Source organism: Dicentrarchus labrax, unplaced genomic scaffold (genome assembly GCF_905237075.1).
Source record: "Dicentrarchus labrax unplaced genomic scaffold, dlabrax2021, whole genome shotgun sequence".
NCBI lineage: Eukaryota > Metazoa > Chordata > Actinopteri > Moronidae > Dicentrarchus > Dicentrarchus labrax.
The window spans coordinates 2,138,601-2,156,091 of record NW_026136703.1 but is presented as its reverse complement, the minus strand read 5'-3'; the positions used below and the strand labels follow the sequence as shown (position 1 = coordinate 2,156,091).

General features: G+C 39.0%; 1 protein-coding gene and 1 long non-coding RNA gene across 2 annotated transcripts in view; one reads left to right on the top strand and one right to left on the bottom strand.

Annotated features, from left to right (window-relative positions):
* Positions 1 to 6,736, top strand: part of syne3 (spectrin repeat containing, nuclear envelope family member 3) — a 51,700-nt gene extending 44,964 nt beyond the window's left edge. Inside the window, exons 17-18 of the mRNA XM_051383619.1 lie at positions 1,403 to 1,453; positions 6,338 to 6,736. Coding sequence (XP_051239579.1) covers positions 1,403 to 1,453; positions 6,338 to 6,520 — 234 coding nt within the window. The 3' untranslated portion in view covers positions 6,521 to 6,736. The remainder of the gene's footprint in view (positions 1 to 1,402; positions 1,454 to 6,337) is intronic.
* The window catches only part of LOC127354537 (uncharacterized), a 520,620-nt gene that overhangs the window by 236,919 nt on the left and 266,210 nt on the right, over positions 1 to 17,491 (bottom strand). The window lies entirely within an intron of this gene.

Here is a 17,491-nt window from a genome sequence, read left to right as displayed (position 1 = left end):
CCCCAGGAAGAGGGTTGGAAAAAGAGCTAAACTAACCCAGCTTGGACCTAAGATAGCAAGCGAAAGAGATGTGTTGTCAGCCCGATGTGATCATTCGCTTGCAGGGGTTAAATTGGGATTTGTTATGAGGCCAGTATGGGGAGCAAGGCATCTCTCTCGTGCTCACTCCAAGCTGGGTTAGTTTAGCTCTTATCCCGGCTCTCTTCTTGGGGTGATTGCACCGTTCACGGTGGCGTTTGTCCGGCTTGTCTGGGAGAGGTCATAGGCAGGATTGCCCTTATGGTCCACTGCACTTCCAACCACTGTGCTTCCTTTTCCGACTTCAATGAGTGCATTTCTGTCGTAGGCTGCCGGGGATGTGCTTTAAAACCTACCCCACAGAGCAGTTTGTGTATGTCATGGTCCACTCTTACACCTTTCTATGAAGCGTTTATTATCTTGTTATCTCGAGGAATCATCCTTTGTTATCCTGAGATAACAAAATAATTCACTTCTTAAGATAACAATAAGAAAAAATGTATGAATGTCCGTTTAGAGCATGAAAAAGAAAGTGGAAAAATTAAAGAAAATTCATAGAGCCCTGTGTGTTTATACCACAGCTTAGGAACTTAGGAAGTGATCCGGTGAGGTGAGGTCTCAGGTTCAGGCTCTGGTAACAGGTGAACAGCGCCATTTCTCCCACCACGCTGACATGTTGAGTGTGTGTTGTTCAGTTATGTGACAAGGTTTGTTACATGCCAGATAAGGTTTTAAATGATTAAATAATTATTGGGGTCACAGTATTTTGGGTCCCAGTATTTGGAGGTAAGAACCCCTGGTATAGGTAATAATAGACAGGTTTCTGTTTGCATGTGAAACACTAAAAAAAAAATCTTAAAACTGGAGCAAAGACATAATTGTACTTGAGTTTAAAGGCAAGGCAAATTTATTTATATTGCACATTTCATACCCAAGGCAACCCAAAGTGCTTTACAGAATCAAAAGCAGCAAGCTTATAGAATAAAAACAATACAATTAGACAGGCAAAAAAGAAGAAAGAGGGAGAATAAGAACTGTATTTGATTATGGAGACTTGTCTATAATTGCTGTTGAATGCCAGTGTCCTGCTTTAACTGCTGTCTTCACTGTGTTATGTCGACCTTTTATTCCCGCGTTCAGTACACTGCTGTTTTTCACCACAGGGTGGCAGTGTAACACCATTTAGGGCACTGCTTGCAGCTAAGAGTCCCTGTCACATCTCATCTGTAAGGTAGCTGCTGCTCAGTACACTGAAAATGGGCCAAATGTTATCACTGATATTCAAGAACAACCCACTATGTCAATATTATCACAGGTGATAATTACATATTGCATATATGACACAATAAGTTGACCTAGGTAATTGTAATTTCTCTTTCTACAGAGACTCCAAGCCAAACAAGAGGATCTGGCCGCCGCAGCAAAGGTGGAAAAGGTAACTCCTTATTCGGATTAAAAGAAAATTAGTCAACATAACTGAACAGCACAATTATGGCTAAGATAACAACACTGAGAAACAAAAAGCGAACCAGAAGGATATGGGTTCATGAAGTTCTCAAAGACGAGAGGAGTGAAGAGAATGCAACACAAATATTATATATATACTTTGGTTAAAAAAAAAAAAAGAGGACACCAGTAAGAACCAAATGAACATCAGAGACCCCATCAGTGCTAAAGACTGTTCTGTGCTATTTCTTGGGTAAAATAATATATGTGTAATTTGCAGCCTAATATTGTGTTATATAATAAGTTGTATTCCACAATATCTTTCATCAAATCACTCTGAAAGTGGTTTGGTTTTCTTGCACTGCAGCTCCCAGAGATTGAGCACATTAGAGGAGTTTTAGAGGTGGAAATTCTACAGATGGTGCTCTTTCTTTTGTCTTTCTCTTTCTGTCTGTCTCTTTCTCCCAAATGTCTAATATTTATTCCAAATGAACTAGAAAGATTGTGTGTAGTGAAGGATCAGTGAGGGGAAATTACCTGCTCAAACTCAAAATGTTCTCTGGGCTGTGGAGAGCCGAGCACCTGACCTGACCACCCAGGACCGGCATCAAATCAAGCATATCGAACCATCCCCCCAACTCACTATTCATTTAGTAAGTGGTGGGTGAATAGATTAAAGAATGCCACCCCCGCCCTTGGCCACCCTCTTGACCCCAGCTGAAACAGCCCTCCAAACATTCCTCTTCAGATTCTTTTCACACAGTCTTTACAGGCTGAGGGCTCTGCTGCTGCTGCTTGCTTTTACCAGCCTTCAGTTTCAGGAGAAGGGGGGTTGATTGTTTTATTGACTACATGGTTTGTTGAGTCACGTGAGTCATTTGCTTTTCTTTCCTAGTGCCATGAAGCAAAAACACCCACTGTTTAGCAGCTATTTAGGACTTTACCAGAATAATCGATCTCAGAATGTCAGGGGATTATTCGAATCTTTTAGATCAAAACATAATGTTTGTTCATTTTGGACTGACAGCCATCTTTGTCTGCACGTCAGCTGTTGATTTAAAGCGCAGTTTGCAGAACAGTTTTCATCCTGTCTGCTTTGCTGCTGTTGGGCTCCGTGTCTCTAAGCTGTCAAACTAGGTATGATGCTTATCAGCCCTGTTTACATCTTTCACCTAGTGTTTACTTGTCCTGTCCTAGCACACATTTGCAGTATTCTCATTCTTGGTCACTCCTAGATCAGAATACTATTTTGTGCTAATGAAGTACCCTTTTTTAAAACGAGTAAGAAAACAATAAAACATATAATACATGAACAGGGTTGGAAGAATTACTTTAAAAATGTAATCCCATAAAGCTCCTAATTACCTGGTTGTAGTCTTTAACCTAGTCCAAGTATCACAATGTTAAAGTAATATGGATTACTTTACGAAAAGTAAATAGAAAAAAAGATTTTTGGCATTAAAAATGTGTCCTCTGCTCAGTGTATTTTAAAATGTAATGTTTACTAAATGTAACTAATGGATTGCAGTTTTTTTGTATCCTGATTAGGTAACTCAGTTACATGTAATCCGTTATATGTAAGCCTGTGCACTATTACTGTATTTAGTGAGCTGAGCTAAATATTATGCTACAGGCTCACAATGACAATCTTAGCATGCTGATGATTTGCAAGGTATAATGTTTACCGTGGTTGACGTCTAAGTTTAGAATTTTACCATGCTAACATTAGCTAATTAACAATAGACACAAAATAAAGCTGCAGCTGATGGGAATAGCATCAGTTTTGCACACATTTGGTCATACTAAGTATTGGACAAGTTATTTAAATTCACCCTGAGGGGAACATGAATGTCAGAACTAAATTATATAGCAACCCATCCAATAGTTACCAAGATATATCAGCCTGGACCAAACCGATGGCCCAACCAACATTGCCAGAGACATGCTGTTATAAAGGTTTACAATATGGCCATATAAAGGAATCTAAAGGCACCAAAATGAATTAAACAAAGCAAATTGAAATAAATCAGTTGTGGAAATGTACAATAGTGAATTTACCATGTGAATTATTACAGTAACAGAAGTTCCAACCCCCTCAATGTTGACAGGATCAAATCCTTTTTTTGGTTAATTAAGATAACACCTTAAATGAATGATATGTTAAATTATAGTTCTGTTGCTATCAGGTGTGTTCACTCATTCACAGTAATTTGAGGTAATGTGTGTTCACTCTAAGAAAAATACACATACCTTTGCCCAGTGAATATTTGTCATACAGATGTATGATTAGCTAGTTTCACTTCCTGTTCGATCAATCATTAACCTTTGCGCACACAGTCAAACACACTGTGCATGTTTTTCTCTTGTCCTCTGTCCACAGCAGAACACACAGACTCTGTTCCATCTGAAGTGTTTGACCACACTGTTAGGTTTGGATTGTATTTGTGTTCATGATTCTTTCCTGTAGCTACCATCTTCCTCCCTGCTGTGAACCACAGTCATGTGTTTGGTGTTAATGAATGACACACATCAAGATCTGGAGCTTCATGAAATGATTAATTGAAGCCCTTAAGCAAAATGACTTACAGTTGTTTTGGTTTTTTGGATTTGGAATCCATAGCTAGCCTAGTTTGGGAGACTCAACACTAGTAGCCACCACCTTTGTGGTTCATATACACATATATACATATATATATATATATATATATATATATATATATATATATAGGTACAGACGCAGGTTCAGGATATAACGTGTCACGTTTTATTTGACAAATTGTTAAATGTTTTTTTTATTTGGTGGGTAATGGCTACAGGTTTTTACAATTTAATTTAAGAATCAGTATGCTAATTACTTTATTGTCATTATAAATTTATGTATGACCAGTGGATTTTCAGAAAGCACCCATATATCTGACTTGGCACATAGTTGTGCCAAAACAAATGTGGAGGCCCCATGTCAACCAAACTCTGTCATTCAAGGTTACACAAATTTAATGTATGTAATGCTATATTATGAAAGCACAGTATTTTTAACCCACAAACTCTGTGACCACCTTAAGTTGTCAGATAATGTGAACTCTAGCGAGAGTAAACGTGGGAACTGTTCCCCTCTTTGCCATCCTTCCCATATTACATGAATACTGCAGAGTGCTTCTTCACCATAGCAACAATGACTTAGGTTACTGGGTATTGTAGTATTTAGAGCCATTCATTTTGATTGACACTGATGGCTAAAACATATACTATTGTCAAATTATCCATTTAGTCCAAAGATCATTTAAAAGATAACTATGAAATCTGAGGAAAAATACTTCCAGAATTAGCAGCTTCTATCACTTCACACCTCCACCTGACATCAAAGCATCAGATCATATTGTAAAGTATTGAGAGAGGCATCAGAGCAGCTCATTGGGTATAATGTTCATCGTTTTAGTTAGTAAATAATGTCAAATACATAATAGTAAAAGTTTTTATATCAGCACACATTCATTCATTCATGTTACTGTTATTAGTAATGTACAAACGTAATACCAGTGTCAGAGTACTAATACTACAGTGTGTCAGTATAATGAAGTGATATTCACACAACAATCCAACAGAAAAACACCTTCAAGATTTCCCAATCTGTTGCCTGATGTGTTTGACACCGGGCCTCAATGAAATTGACCCTTGCAGGTAACCGTTGTATTATACATAAAAACAGCATTCAAAAAGTGAAACATGAACGTGGGCAGTGGACATGATTCACAGAAGAACAAGTCTGAGAGAGTGAGTTTACTGCAGTACGCGATGTTTCTGACTGTGTGGGTGAGCTGCTTCTGCTTTCGTCTTATGAGAGTTCAGAGTTAGCTAGAGCTAATGAATAATTGCAAACTGATCACATTGTTGTTTTCTTCATCCTGCATCTCACAGATAGTGAGAAACAAAGACATTCCAATCATTCTGAAGAATTTGCAGCAAATGCAAAATTATTTCCTGGGTGTATGTGTATAACTGTATATATTGGTTTATTTTATTTCTTTTATTTTCTGTTATTCTGTGAATTTAATTATCTTTTTCTACGTGTGTAGCAGGAAGGAACTGCAAACTCTCATTTTGTTATTGGTTAATCAGCGGTGTAAGAAAATATAGAAAGATTGCGCATTGTGATTGACTAACTGATGGCTAGGATGATGGGTGACTGTGATAAATGCAGATCCAGCTGTTCTGCTTGTATGAAAAAACACATTAGATACAAAAATAAAATCATAATATATTGCCTTGCTTACAGTATCGCAATATATTGAATCGTAACCCCTGTATCGTGATTAACAGCCCCAGCACACATAAATATGCTGTCTTTAAGTATCAACGACAGACTTATAATTGAGAAATTTTTGTTTTGTTCGCGTGGGGTCTTCTTTGTAGTTTCATTTATAAGAGAAGCCAACTCATTTGCAATCCCCAAAAGCAAGAAAAAGTAAAGTATAATAAATCCCTCATTAAATTGCCCCAAATGTTTCCAACAATGTTCAAAGAATAGAAAGAGAAATTCATAATTTGATTCAGGTAACGCTGCATTTCCTGGCTTGCCTCTAGTTGCTATTACTCCCAGGTAAACACTGGATACTTAGGATATGTCAGAGAGTGAGGAAGCAAGTTGGCGAACGTGGTGAATAAAACTTTAATACATTACCTCCTGGTTATGCTGGTAATGGTAATGGTAATGGTAATGGTAATGGTAACAGTGAAGACAACAACTCCAATGATCCCACACTACTTCACAAAATCATTTATTGTTCATTTTTTTTACTTGAGCGACCCACTAGTGGCAGAAACGACATTCTGTCAGTTAACTGTTTTTTCCCTGTGTTGCTGCTGTTTGTTGCAGAAGCCTGGGTTGTTGCAGAGAGTGTGTCGACTGGCTCTTCCCCTGTGGCTCCTCTTCCTGGCTTTGCTCCTCCTCGCCTTCCTGCTGCCCCTCATGGACGAAGGCAACAGCTGCTCACTCACCAACAACTTTGCCCGTTCCTTCAACATCATGCTCCGTTACGACGGACCGCCACCTACATAGGAAACCTCTGGACAGCGCAGGATAGAGTAAGGTCCCACATTACCCTGCCCTTTGAAGTGTGACCGTAACAGACCACAAACAGGACCACCAGGCTGTGCAGCCGCAAAGTCTATGTTGCCTTGAAACAAATCTTATAGTCATCTCACTAGTAGACACATTTTCCTCCTTACTGTCATCTCTACCAGGACGCACCATAATCTATGAAGGAAACTGCAAGCTACAGTAGCATGCACATCTACAAATGGCAAATCCCACATCCTCTCAGTCCTTCTAGATCCTTCTCCGCTCTGCTTCTACGCATTCTGGACTACAGTGTGGGCTCTACCAAACCTCACATCCCACGGCCCATGCATCTTTGCAGCTTAAAACTCATGATCAGTCAAACCACCTATTTATCGTGAAGGAGCTACAAGACTCCAATAGGACTACAAATCCCATGCTCATTCTGAGAATTTCAAATAGACTATAGAACCTTTAATATCTGTAAACCAAAGTCATTTTTTGCATGCCTTCCTAACAGTTATATATATATATATATATATATATATATATATATATATATATTAAAAAAATATATATATATATATAGGTTGTCAGCTTTTGTCTAATGAAGACTCAATTCTGATCATTTCAACTTTGAATAAGTTTAGTAATAATCACCAAGAGACCAAAATCCTCTAATCAGTGCTTGATAGAAGTCCCGAAACAGCAGTCTGCTTTTTGTCTTGTTCTAATGAGACATTTTTCATGTGTAATGATTTTTACTGCCAAATTATTCCGTTTTAACAAGAAATGATTGCGGTTATGATAAAACACATGATATAACTGAAAAGTTCTCATTAGTACACAAAACCAACGATTCTCGTTAAAAGGAGAGCATTTTTCATTATAATGATAATTCAACTTGTCATTAGACAAGAAACTCTTGGGTAATATATGTTTTACACCATGATAACTTGGTATGTTGTTATGACATGAAACTTCCATTTGTTGTTAAAACAAGAAAATCATCCACTCAAGGCTACTGATGCTCCTTTTCCTCCAACAGAGAACCGGCTCCGTTCTGGTTCAAGCATCTACTTTTGAACTGTTTGGAGCACTTTGACCAAAACTAAATTGGTTTGGAACACAGAAATTTGGTTCCCAGTTAGAACCAATAAATGGTTTTCCTTGGGAACCAAAGTGGGCGTGTCATATTCAGCAGGTCATTGTTAGAAAACAGAGACAGTGTCTCAGCGTTTTTAACAACATATGGAAGTTTCCTGTTATAACAAGATATAATGGGAAGGACAAGAAAGGGTTTGTGATAACAGATAAAATGACACGTTAGAAAAAAGAAATTTTTTGATAAGTAAATTATTGTAGCGTGAAAATATCCTAATCATTATAATGAGAAGTTCAGTAGATACCATACTATGCATGGGGTGAGAGATGATAAGCCAAAGTCAATAGGTCCATGAATACGAATGTGGAACATGTACCAGAAGATCCAAATCAAAGCCTGCAGCACCAGCAGTGGATACCTGGCAGTATATATCACACCCTCCATGTGTTCTAGTGGTCTGGATCGAAAACCAGGATAGGAACATCGACTCCAGTTAGACTTCCTCTGCCCTAGATAAAGCAGCTCTTCAGCTAATGTTGTGCATGGGATATGTAGCAATGTTAAATAGTTAGTTTGTAAAGTACTGCACAGTGTAGCCTAATATTTGAAATCATGTTTAATCTTTTTAAAGATTTTAAGGGCAAAAGGTTGATATTGTGTGTTTTTAGTATTACAGCCTCAAAAGGACTGCCACTGTATGATCACACTGAGAGCACCTTGGCTAATGCTAATCCTTCTCTTCTGACTGAGCAGTGAGACAGAAGCTGCAGTTAGCATCATTTTCAGCATCATGATGTTGACTTCAATCATTTTACTGATTTAATGCGTCAACATAGCTAGCAGTCAGTTCGCAATCAGGTTACGCCACCTCCATGCTGCTGTTCTGCTAGTAGCCGTGTTTCCATCATCGACGTATAAAAGATGTCTCCTCTTCCTCCCACTGTACAAAAAGGAAGCCCAAAATATCCCGGATACAGCCACTGCCATCTTCCGCTGGTTGGTTCATCAAGATTAGCAGAATTTTGCTGTTCCATGGAACTAATGCCATACTTCAAAATGTACAGGAATGTGTTGATGGAGTTACAGCTACAGAGGGTTTCTGTCATCGGTCTTACTGAAAGTGAAACCTGTTGCTGGGTTTACTGTACATATTCTACACTATGAAAATATATATAGCTTTTTTAAAACTGCAGGTGCCATGAAGTAGCGTATCAGCACAGGTATCATCCTCCAAAGTAACAGTTTCTCCCTTATCCATCATATCTAGCATCTTCTTCATTCTCACATATCCCTATTTGACTGTCATTAGTCTGTCAAGCTGGCGATGCTTAACCCACGGCGGCCTCTGGAAAATGGTGTTTTATAAAGGAGAAATATGAAATCAACAATATAACATTCTTTTTTTAAATGTATTTAACCTGTCTTACCTTACCTATAACCTTATGTACCCAGTTTTCCTTTGTACTTTCTGTGTACAACCATCTCATGAGAGCTAGATTTCTTTTCTGGAGGTGCTATTTTGGCTCAAACACAGCGATCTCTCTTTTTCACAGCCTAAACCACCAGTGAAAACGGTTAGAAAACTGTCTACCATGGCCCCTGACATTTTCTTGGACCACAGTGCGCTCTTGATGCCAATGCCCAAGCTGTAAACTTTAGCAATCACCTCTTTTTTTTGTACAAACCCAATATAACTTCCAATTGCTTTTTTCTATCCTGCATTCTCGCTCTTTTCACACCACGCACACCCCTTAAAATACCCAAACACCTCCAAACACCTCCAAACACCCTCACGTACACAGTTACTTTCCCCATTTTTGGCTGAGTTTGTGTATTATTGAACTGTCATGTTGCCGCGGCAACAGTGTCCAAATCAGGTTCATCTGTTATGTCTTCTTATACAGCGAGAGTGTTTGTTTGCTGCAACTACAAAAGTACTCCAGTGTGTTTCTAATACAATTGTAAATTCAGCTTCTGTTTGGGAATGAAGGAGCTTGAGGATTTGAAAGATGTTACATTTCAGCACTAAATCATCAGCTGGTAGTTTATATCATCAGAATCAACACAAAATGAAAGGTCCATTGTTTTGGCTTCAACTACTTGAAATGTGCCACCAGATAAGATTAGAACACGCACACTGACGGAAATCCCACTGGTGTGTTTGGCAAAACATTATTTATTTTGATGATTACTTCTTTGTGTATATTTGCTACATGTAGCATCACATGTTATTGAAGAGTTATCATGGCCTTAAAGCTTTATGTGTACTTGTACGTGTAATGCCATACCCACATGTATTTAGTCAGTGTGTAGTTTTGTAAGGCACTTAAAGCCAATGTACTGTATAACAGCTATATAACCAAGTTAAATATAAGGTTTAGTCCTGTCATGTGGTAATGCTGCATTGTATGTTGAATGAATTATTGGTACTGCTGCTTACTGCACTGTTCTCGTATTATGCATGTGTCCCCTTAGAGAAGCCTATGCAATGCCTGACTCAAACCTGCATTATCGTGTGCCCATTGATACCTTATGCAACATATGAAACGACTTGAATCTCCTGAGCACAACTGGTTCTTCAGCTGCAGTGTGTCAGAATAGTTTGAGTACAATTGTTATGCAAAAATGTCCTAAATGCCAGTGTCAGCTCTCAGATCGAGGTATTCAGTATGAAAATGCACAGGTAATGATTGATAAGTGAGAGCTTTTTTTTTCTAAAAGGATACAATTCTATTTTATTAACGTTTTGAAAGCTTCATATTATTCAAGAGAGCTTGTATTTAACCAATGTTTTTTTATTCTGATGAAATAAAAATGCAATTGAAATAGTAAGTGGTTGAGTCTATTGTTTTTGTGTGATTTGGTTCAGGATGGAAATATGAAAGAATTGAGAGACAAAACGCATTGGTGATTTTTTTATGGGATTTGATAACAATGCGAAAAATGTACAATAACACCAGCCTTATCCTTTAACATCAAAATATAGAGATCATCCATCACCTCTTGTTTACTTGCTGCCTCATATATCCCACCCACTGACAGGTGCCATGATAACCAGATAATCAGTGTTATTCACTTTATCTGTGCTCATGATGTAATAGCTGTTATGCTTATTAATGCTGATTTTGCTAATTGCTCAACATATGCAAGTTAGCATCTGGCAGTATCTAAATGCTGCCATACTGTACATTTCTTACATAAAACTTTGGTACTCAACATCTCTGGGTTCACAATGGGGAAATACTGGTTGGCAAATACTCTCTCCCTCCCTACACTCATATCCTAATTCATTGCTAAAAAAAGAGACAAAACACACAATAAAAGCTTCTTTTTTATTTTATTTTTTATTTTCTACATATATCGCAATAATATTGTTATCATGAATTCTTTTGTCCACTATAAGCTTGGTGCTTCTATTCTGCTGTAGCAGGAACACCATTTAGACCACAGACATTCTTTTAGAACAGTCTGTTGCTTGAGTCAGATGGTCAATATTTATTGCCTCAATATAAATCAGGAAGCTGATAAATCAGTCAAACCCCAGTGTACTGCAGAAAGCCCTGATTTCCTTCATGTGTCATTTGATGTATCCTGTTACTACCTCCTGCTACTATAGTCCACTTTCTCCAGAGACATCATTACATTTTCATCATCTAATCTACATGCCTGTGTAAGTGACTGTTTGTGCTTCCATTCCATGTGGGTGCATGTGTGTGTGTGTGTGTGTTTGCAGCCTCCTACGCTGCTCTCACCTCGGCCTCCCAGCCAGGCCCACCGAGCTGTGCTGCAATCTGGAACTCACACTCTGCCAAATACATGGGACAAAAAATATCAGAGCAGCCTCTCTCCCAAAGAAGGTTCCAGTCCTCGTCAATCTGCAAGATATTAGCAGAGAAATCTTTTTTTAATAAAGCAATAAACACTGTAAAGCATAGTCATAAAAAAGAAACACGAAAAACATCGGATTAGGTGGAAGGCAGCACTAATCTCAACATTATGACCGTAGTCCAACAAAATAATTATCAATATAAATTTCTCACTATTCTCACAACTTAATTACATTAACTTTTTTTGGTAGATACTTAAAGTAATAGTTCAAGATTTGAGAAATACACTTATTGTTTTCTTTCCAAGAAGGGCAGTTGCGTGTTGGAACTATTTTTCAGTCAGGTACAGTAACTGTGTTATCAGGTTTGGTACAATTGTGCCTGTACAGCAGTGCTGTAGGTCTCATAGGCATTTTTTCTATTGTCTCAGACTTGAGTTGGACTGGTAATTGCACTCGGACTTGGACGCCTCAATACCAATGAATTGAATCTGTTTTTACAGACTTCCTATGTCAAAACAAAACCATCAATGAATTGTGCTTGTAATTAAAATAAGTAGTATTGGTTTGATTCAAAATCCATCTAGAGCTCGACTAATCCTGGTCGTAGACTTGACAAAGGTGGCCTTGACTACAGCGCTGCTGTACAGAGACCAAAACCAAACCTGTGCTCAGCGTCAGCTGTGGCTCAGAGGCAGAGCAGGTCATTCCTAAATCAGAAGGTTGTGGGTTCGATCCCCAGCTCCTGGTGCCACATGTTGAAGTATCCTTGAGCAAGATACTGAACCCCGAATTGCTCCCGGTGTGTGAATGTTAGTTTCTGTTCGATGGACTTTGCCATCACTGTGTGAAAGGGTGAATGTGGCATGTAGTGTAAAAGCGCTTTGAGTGGTCAGAAGACTAGAAAGGAGCTATACAGGTCCATTTACCATTTACCATCCATATCTGGAAACTAGTGCTGTAGCTAAAGACACTGCACAGAAAAAGTGATGGATACACTGTTGTCATCAAAAAGAAGGTCCAGCACAACTTCCCCACAAAGCGTAATTTACCCCTTTATGTTTACCCCAAATGTAATGTGCTCCCATGTAAAACTCTTTGGATAAAAGCTCTATATGAATGTAGCCATTTTACGATTTACATCCCAGTGTGCTCCATCAGTCAATGCAGAGATCACTAGAACACTAGTCTTTACTTTTTACACTCAACTTTGTTCAAAATTCAGCACAATTTATGTCCATCACTGCAGACATCATGCGTTCCAAAAAACCCACTGGCCATAGGTGGGAAACCAGCAAGGGATTATATCCTTGTTGCTAAACTAGCACCTTATAAAACAACAAGTTTTTAAGAAAGTTATTAAGGACCAGGCAAGCAAGATGGCGACAAACACAAGAGCAACAAAACAGAACTTACAGAATAATAACTCCAAAAAAAGCAGCACATCAGTTAGGAAATGTTAGGCATTACCAATTAATTTCATTTTAGCTGCATTAGATGATCTAATCTTTTTAGATGTTTTCTCTTCCTACCCTATCCACACTTCCTTTTCCTCTCATCCCTCCCCCAAACACCAAGGCTTACAGCACCACTTTACCTGTTTAAAGTACTTTTCCATAGTTGTGTTTCATGACATGAGTTCAGTTTTATCAAAATAATTCTGATTGGATGTCTCCTAGTTGTCAGAGGAAGACGTTTGCATAAAATGAACTGTTCTCAACTTCCCCACAACCTTCCTTCTGGTTGAGTTTCCGAGCAGCCCCAGCGTGTATCAAGGTTTGATTAACAAATGAATGGCATCCTGTAGCTTCTCCAGAGTTTAAGTCTGTAAATGTGAGCAAGGCATTATGGAGGTAGCTTGAGCAAAAGGAACCAGCCGATTTCCCTAAAACCTCACTATACACAGATAGAGTTACAAGACATTGTGTCCTTTAACCAAATTTTAAAGAGACTTATTGATTCCTTCTAATAGTGGTTTCTTATACACAGGACCTAGCTATAATAGCTCCTGGAACTGTGCTGTCATCATTAAACCAATTACACAAACTAGATTAATGCCGTCCTCATTTGACTGTGGAGTAAACACAAAGGAATCCTTTGAGAGGGCTAAGTGATTGAACAGTATATATACCAACACCGCAACATTGTAGTGTATTATGGTGCTTGGTCCTATTGCTCTTACAAATACAGGAACATGGAAGCTTTACTCTAAATAGGGAAACTGGCATCTTAGATACAGTGTTTTCTAATTTTAACACCCGTGACAGTCTATGTAGAGGCTGTAGTGAGCTTTACAGAGCTGGTATTTACAGTTGGACCCCTGTGAAGAAAGCATTTTATTCAAGGCGAGCACACAAAGATGCATGAAGCAGCAACTTATCCAAGGACCTTGAATCCTAGTGAACAATCACTGCTATTTAGTCAAGAAGCTTAGATCTTCCTGATTGATCCCCGAAACTTATTCAAGGACCTTAGATCATCTTAAATAATGCTGCAACCTCTTCAAGAAATTATCTCTGGAACTTCCTTTGGGATACCCAGGACTTATGGAAAGATCCCTGCTACTTCTTTAATGACCCTTGGAACCTGGAAGATCCCTGACGTTTCTCAAAGAATCTCCAATCTCCAGAGTTTTTTCCAGGATCCATGGAATCTCTTAGGTGTTACCTCAAAACAGATCATTTGAAAGGTCCTTGGAATTTCTTCAAGGACCATGGGAACATACTGAACTTTTGGGACTCCTGGAACCTTCCTGGTTCTTGGCTTCTTGGCTCTGTAATTCACTCACGTGGTTTTTCCTACCATAGCTATGCAGATGACACTAAACTTATTCTGTCTTTTCCCTGGTCTGAATCCCAGTTGGCAGCTAAAATTTCTGTGTGTCTGGCTGAAATCTCTCAGAGGATGTCTGCCCACCACCTGAAGCTCAACCTTGTCAAAAACCAAGATGCTTTTCCTTCAAGGGAAGGCAAATTTGCAATTTGGAGGGTTGGCTGCACTTATTGTAAGTTGCTTTGTATACAAATGTCAGCTAAATGATTGTAATGTCCCCCTTAAAGATCCCGGCAAGTCATGTCAAAAATCTTGGCCTCTAACCCTCAAAAGGATCCATGGAACTTATAATACCCTGTCCTTAAAAACCTTGCAACTTAGTAAAGTAACTTAGATCCTCCTGAAAGATAACAACTCTTAAAAGACCAATGGACCTTCAAGAACCCTGGGGCCCTGGGCGCTCCTTAAAAAACTTTGAGGGCCCCTTAGATCTGGAAACCTGGAAATCTTATTGGCACTGAGCATACCACAACTCACCATAGTGATAAAATGTTACTATGGAGCTGAATACATGGTATACTCCTATAATTTGCTCTTTCCATGATTGTTATCCCTCACACACCAGGCTGTTGACTGCAAGTACCACAAAAGGGCATCACTTTGACAACAGCATTTTGTTTCTGAAAGAGGCATTCAGGGACAACTGTGATTATTTGAGCAGATGAGAGTGCTAGGTTAGGAGCTGTGGTTGGGCTTAGTGCTCAGATTGATTCGTACTAGACAGAGGCCTGCTGGAGTGACATTGATTAGTCAGAGAGATTTCAAAAGCTGCAGTGTTACAGACTGGAACAATGTTAGACAAATCTCAGTCAGTACCATTATGAAAGATTACAAGAACACTACTGTTGACTCATGGTAAAAGAACCTCTATTGCAGCGTCATTATGAGTAAAAGTCATCTTGGTAAGATAATGCATACATTTTTAGCTTTTTACTCATTTTCACCCAAAAATATGACAATCTAAAGAAAACACACTGTGTTGGTGTGAACATGGTAATGGTAGGACAAAGCATCCAGGAAGTCCGGTTTGACTAATAGATCCATGACTCAAGAGTACTGGTTGAGGCAGACAGCTGCCCACCTAGAGCCGGGGTCTACCCGAGGTTTCTGCCTTTTAACAGGCAGTTTTTCCTTGCCCCTGTCGCCAAGGTCTTGCTCATGGTGGTACTGTTGGGTCTCTGTAATGTTATAAGGAGTTCGGTCTAGACCTGCTCTATTTGAAAAGTGTCCTGAGATAACTTCTGTTATGAATTGGCGCTATACAAATAAAATTGTATGCGGGAAGATATTGCACAATGTATTGGCTATCAAATCAAAAACCCTAAAAAGAGTCAAATCCAGACCATGTTGCCAAGCTTTCATCCTGTTCCACATTCAGATGTGGACCCTTGCTGAGCTTTTCATGATTTTACTGTGGTTAGCTGCATGATAACGGCATGATAATGATGACGCACTAAATCAGCTTTGTGTTTGTGCAGTCAAGTGTTGACTTTCTCTTCCTCTAACTGCATGTAGTCTCAGTACATGGGCATGTGTGAAACTGATGATGACTGTAGTGTGTGTGAGTGTTCCCAACCTTCTGTATTCAGTCACACAGCAGATGGACAGAGAGGTGTGTGTGTGTGTGTGTGTGTGTGTGTGTGTGTGTGTGTGTGTGTGTGTGTGTGTGTGTGTGTGTGTGTGTGTGTGTGTGTGTGTGTGTGTGTGTTGGAGATGAGGATAAGGTGTCAGTGACTGGATGAACCTGTTTCTGTGGCTTTGGCTGTTTGTTGTGATTTCTTTTCTTTACTAGTTAGTGTTCTACACAATGAGTCAGTAAGGTCTTTCTTTCCAGTTTGAAATACATTCTATTGGATAACTATCGGGTGTGAGTGTAGTTCTGGCTAAGGATGGACCAAATGTTTCTGAAATTAAATGTAATGTTTCTGAATGAGGGGGTCTCATTGTTTACAGTGTACCACATTAGCTGTTGTTGATGATGTTGTCAGTGAAATTCGGGTCAACAGATTTCTACAGTTTTGGAAAAACTAAATCTTAACAGACAGGGATCCCTGAGAGTATCAATTTTGGTGTCCTTGATACCAAAAAGGATCCACTTCCTACTTTTAAGTGTGTAATTTCCGAGTACCACCTGCTCAAATAAATGAAGGAAAAAACAACATAATCAAGAAATCTCTCGATGATATTTGAAGACGGCCAGATCACAGAGCCAAGGCGTGACGCGGATGTAAAGCTGTTCCATGTGGTATTTTTACCGGATGTGGTGCGAGCTCAGAGTGGTGATATTTACACATAATTTATCACGGAAATTATGCATTTTAATTTGATGGATTTTATTTATGTGAATTTTTTTAGCATATTCAGCTATAAAATAAATAAATACATTTTAATATGACCATTTGGCACTAACATTGCCTCTGCGGCCCATTAGATAGCACCCATAATGGCATATAGGATAAGATTTATTGGCATCGGGCGGTGAGATTGCAGATATCAGCGCTCCATCTAGAGCCAGTGTTTGGTTTGTCCATCTCGTTTGTCCGGACTGGGGAGGAGGCTGCTTCTAAAAAGAAAATGTTATGATATTACCCAGATTTTACCACATATGTACAGTATGGCTGGACCTAGATACAGTTAAATATAGCCTACCCTGCCATGTTGCTCCTGATTGGCTGAGTGCCCTGCAGGCAGTGACTCGGTCCTGTCTGCCTGTTTCTCAGTTGAGAACTAACCGTGTCTCTGGGTCTGATGGAGAGGTCTCCTGAAGATGCTGCGATGATTGAAAGCTGTAGAAAAACTGCAACGCCTACGTACTGTTACATGACTCACCGACAGCTGAGGAGGAAACAGCAACTCTACTTAGTACATACATCTATAGACATATAGATGTATTAAGTAGGCTATATGCAATCAATATTTCATGAGACAGAGTGCATCAGGCAGGATATATTACACACTGGTTAACAAGGACTTGAATACCCACTGAGCTATTTGAAAGCCTGACAAGAGAAAGAATTATTTGAGTTATGGCTCACTTCCTGTTTATGTCTTCACTGCCAACTCTGTCACAGCCAGATGTTCTGCAATAAGTGACATGATGTTCCTGACAAAAGTGCAGAAATGTTAAACCATTCACTCAACACTACAAGAATGTGATATGTTGATAAGTGAATTCAGAATTGTGGCTCATAAGCAAGTCAGTCTCTGT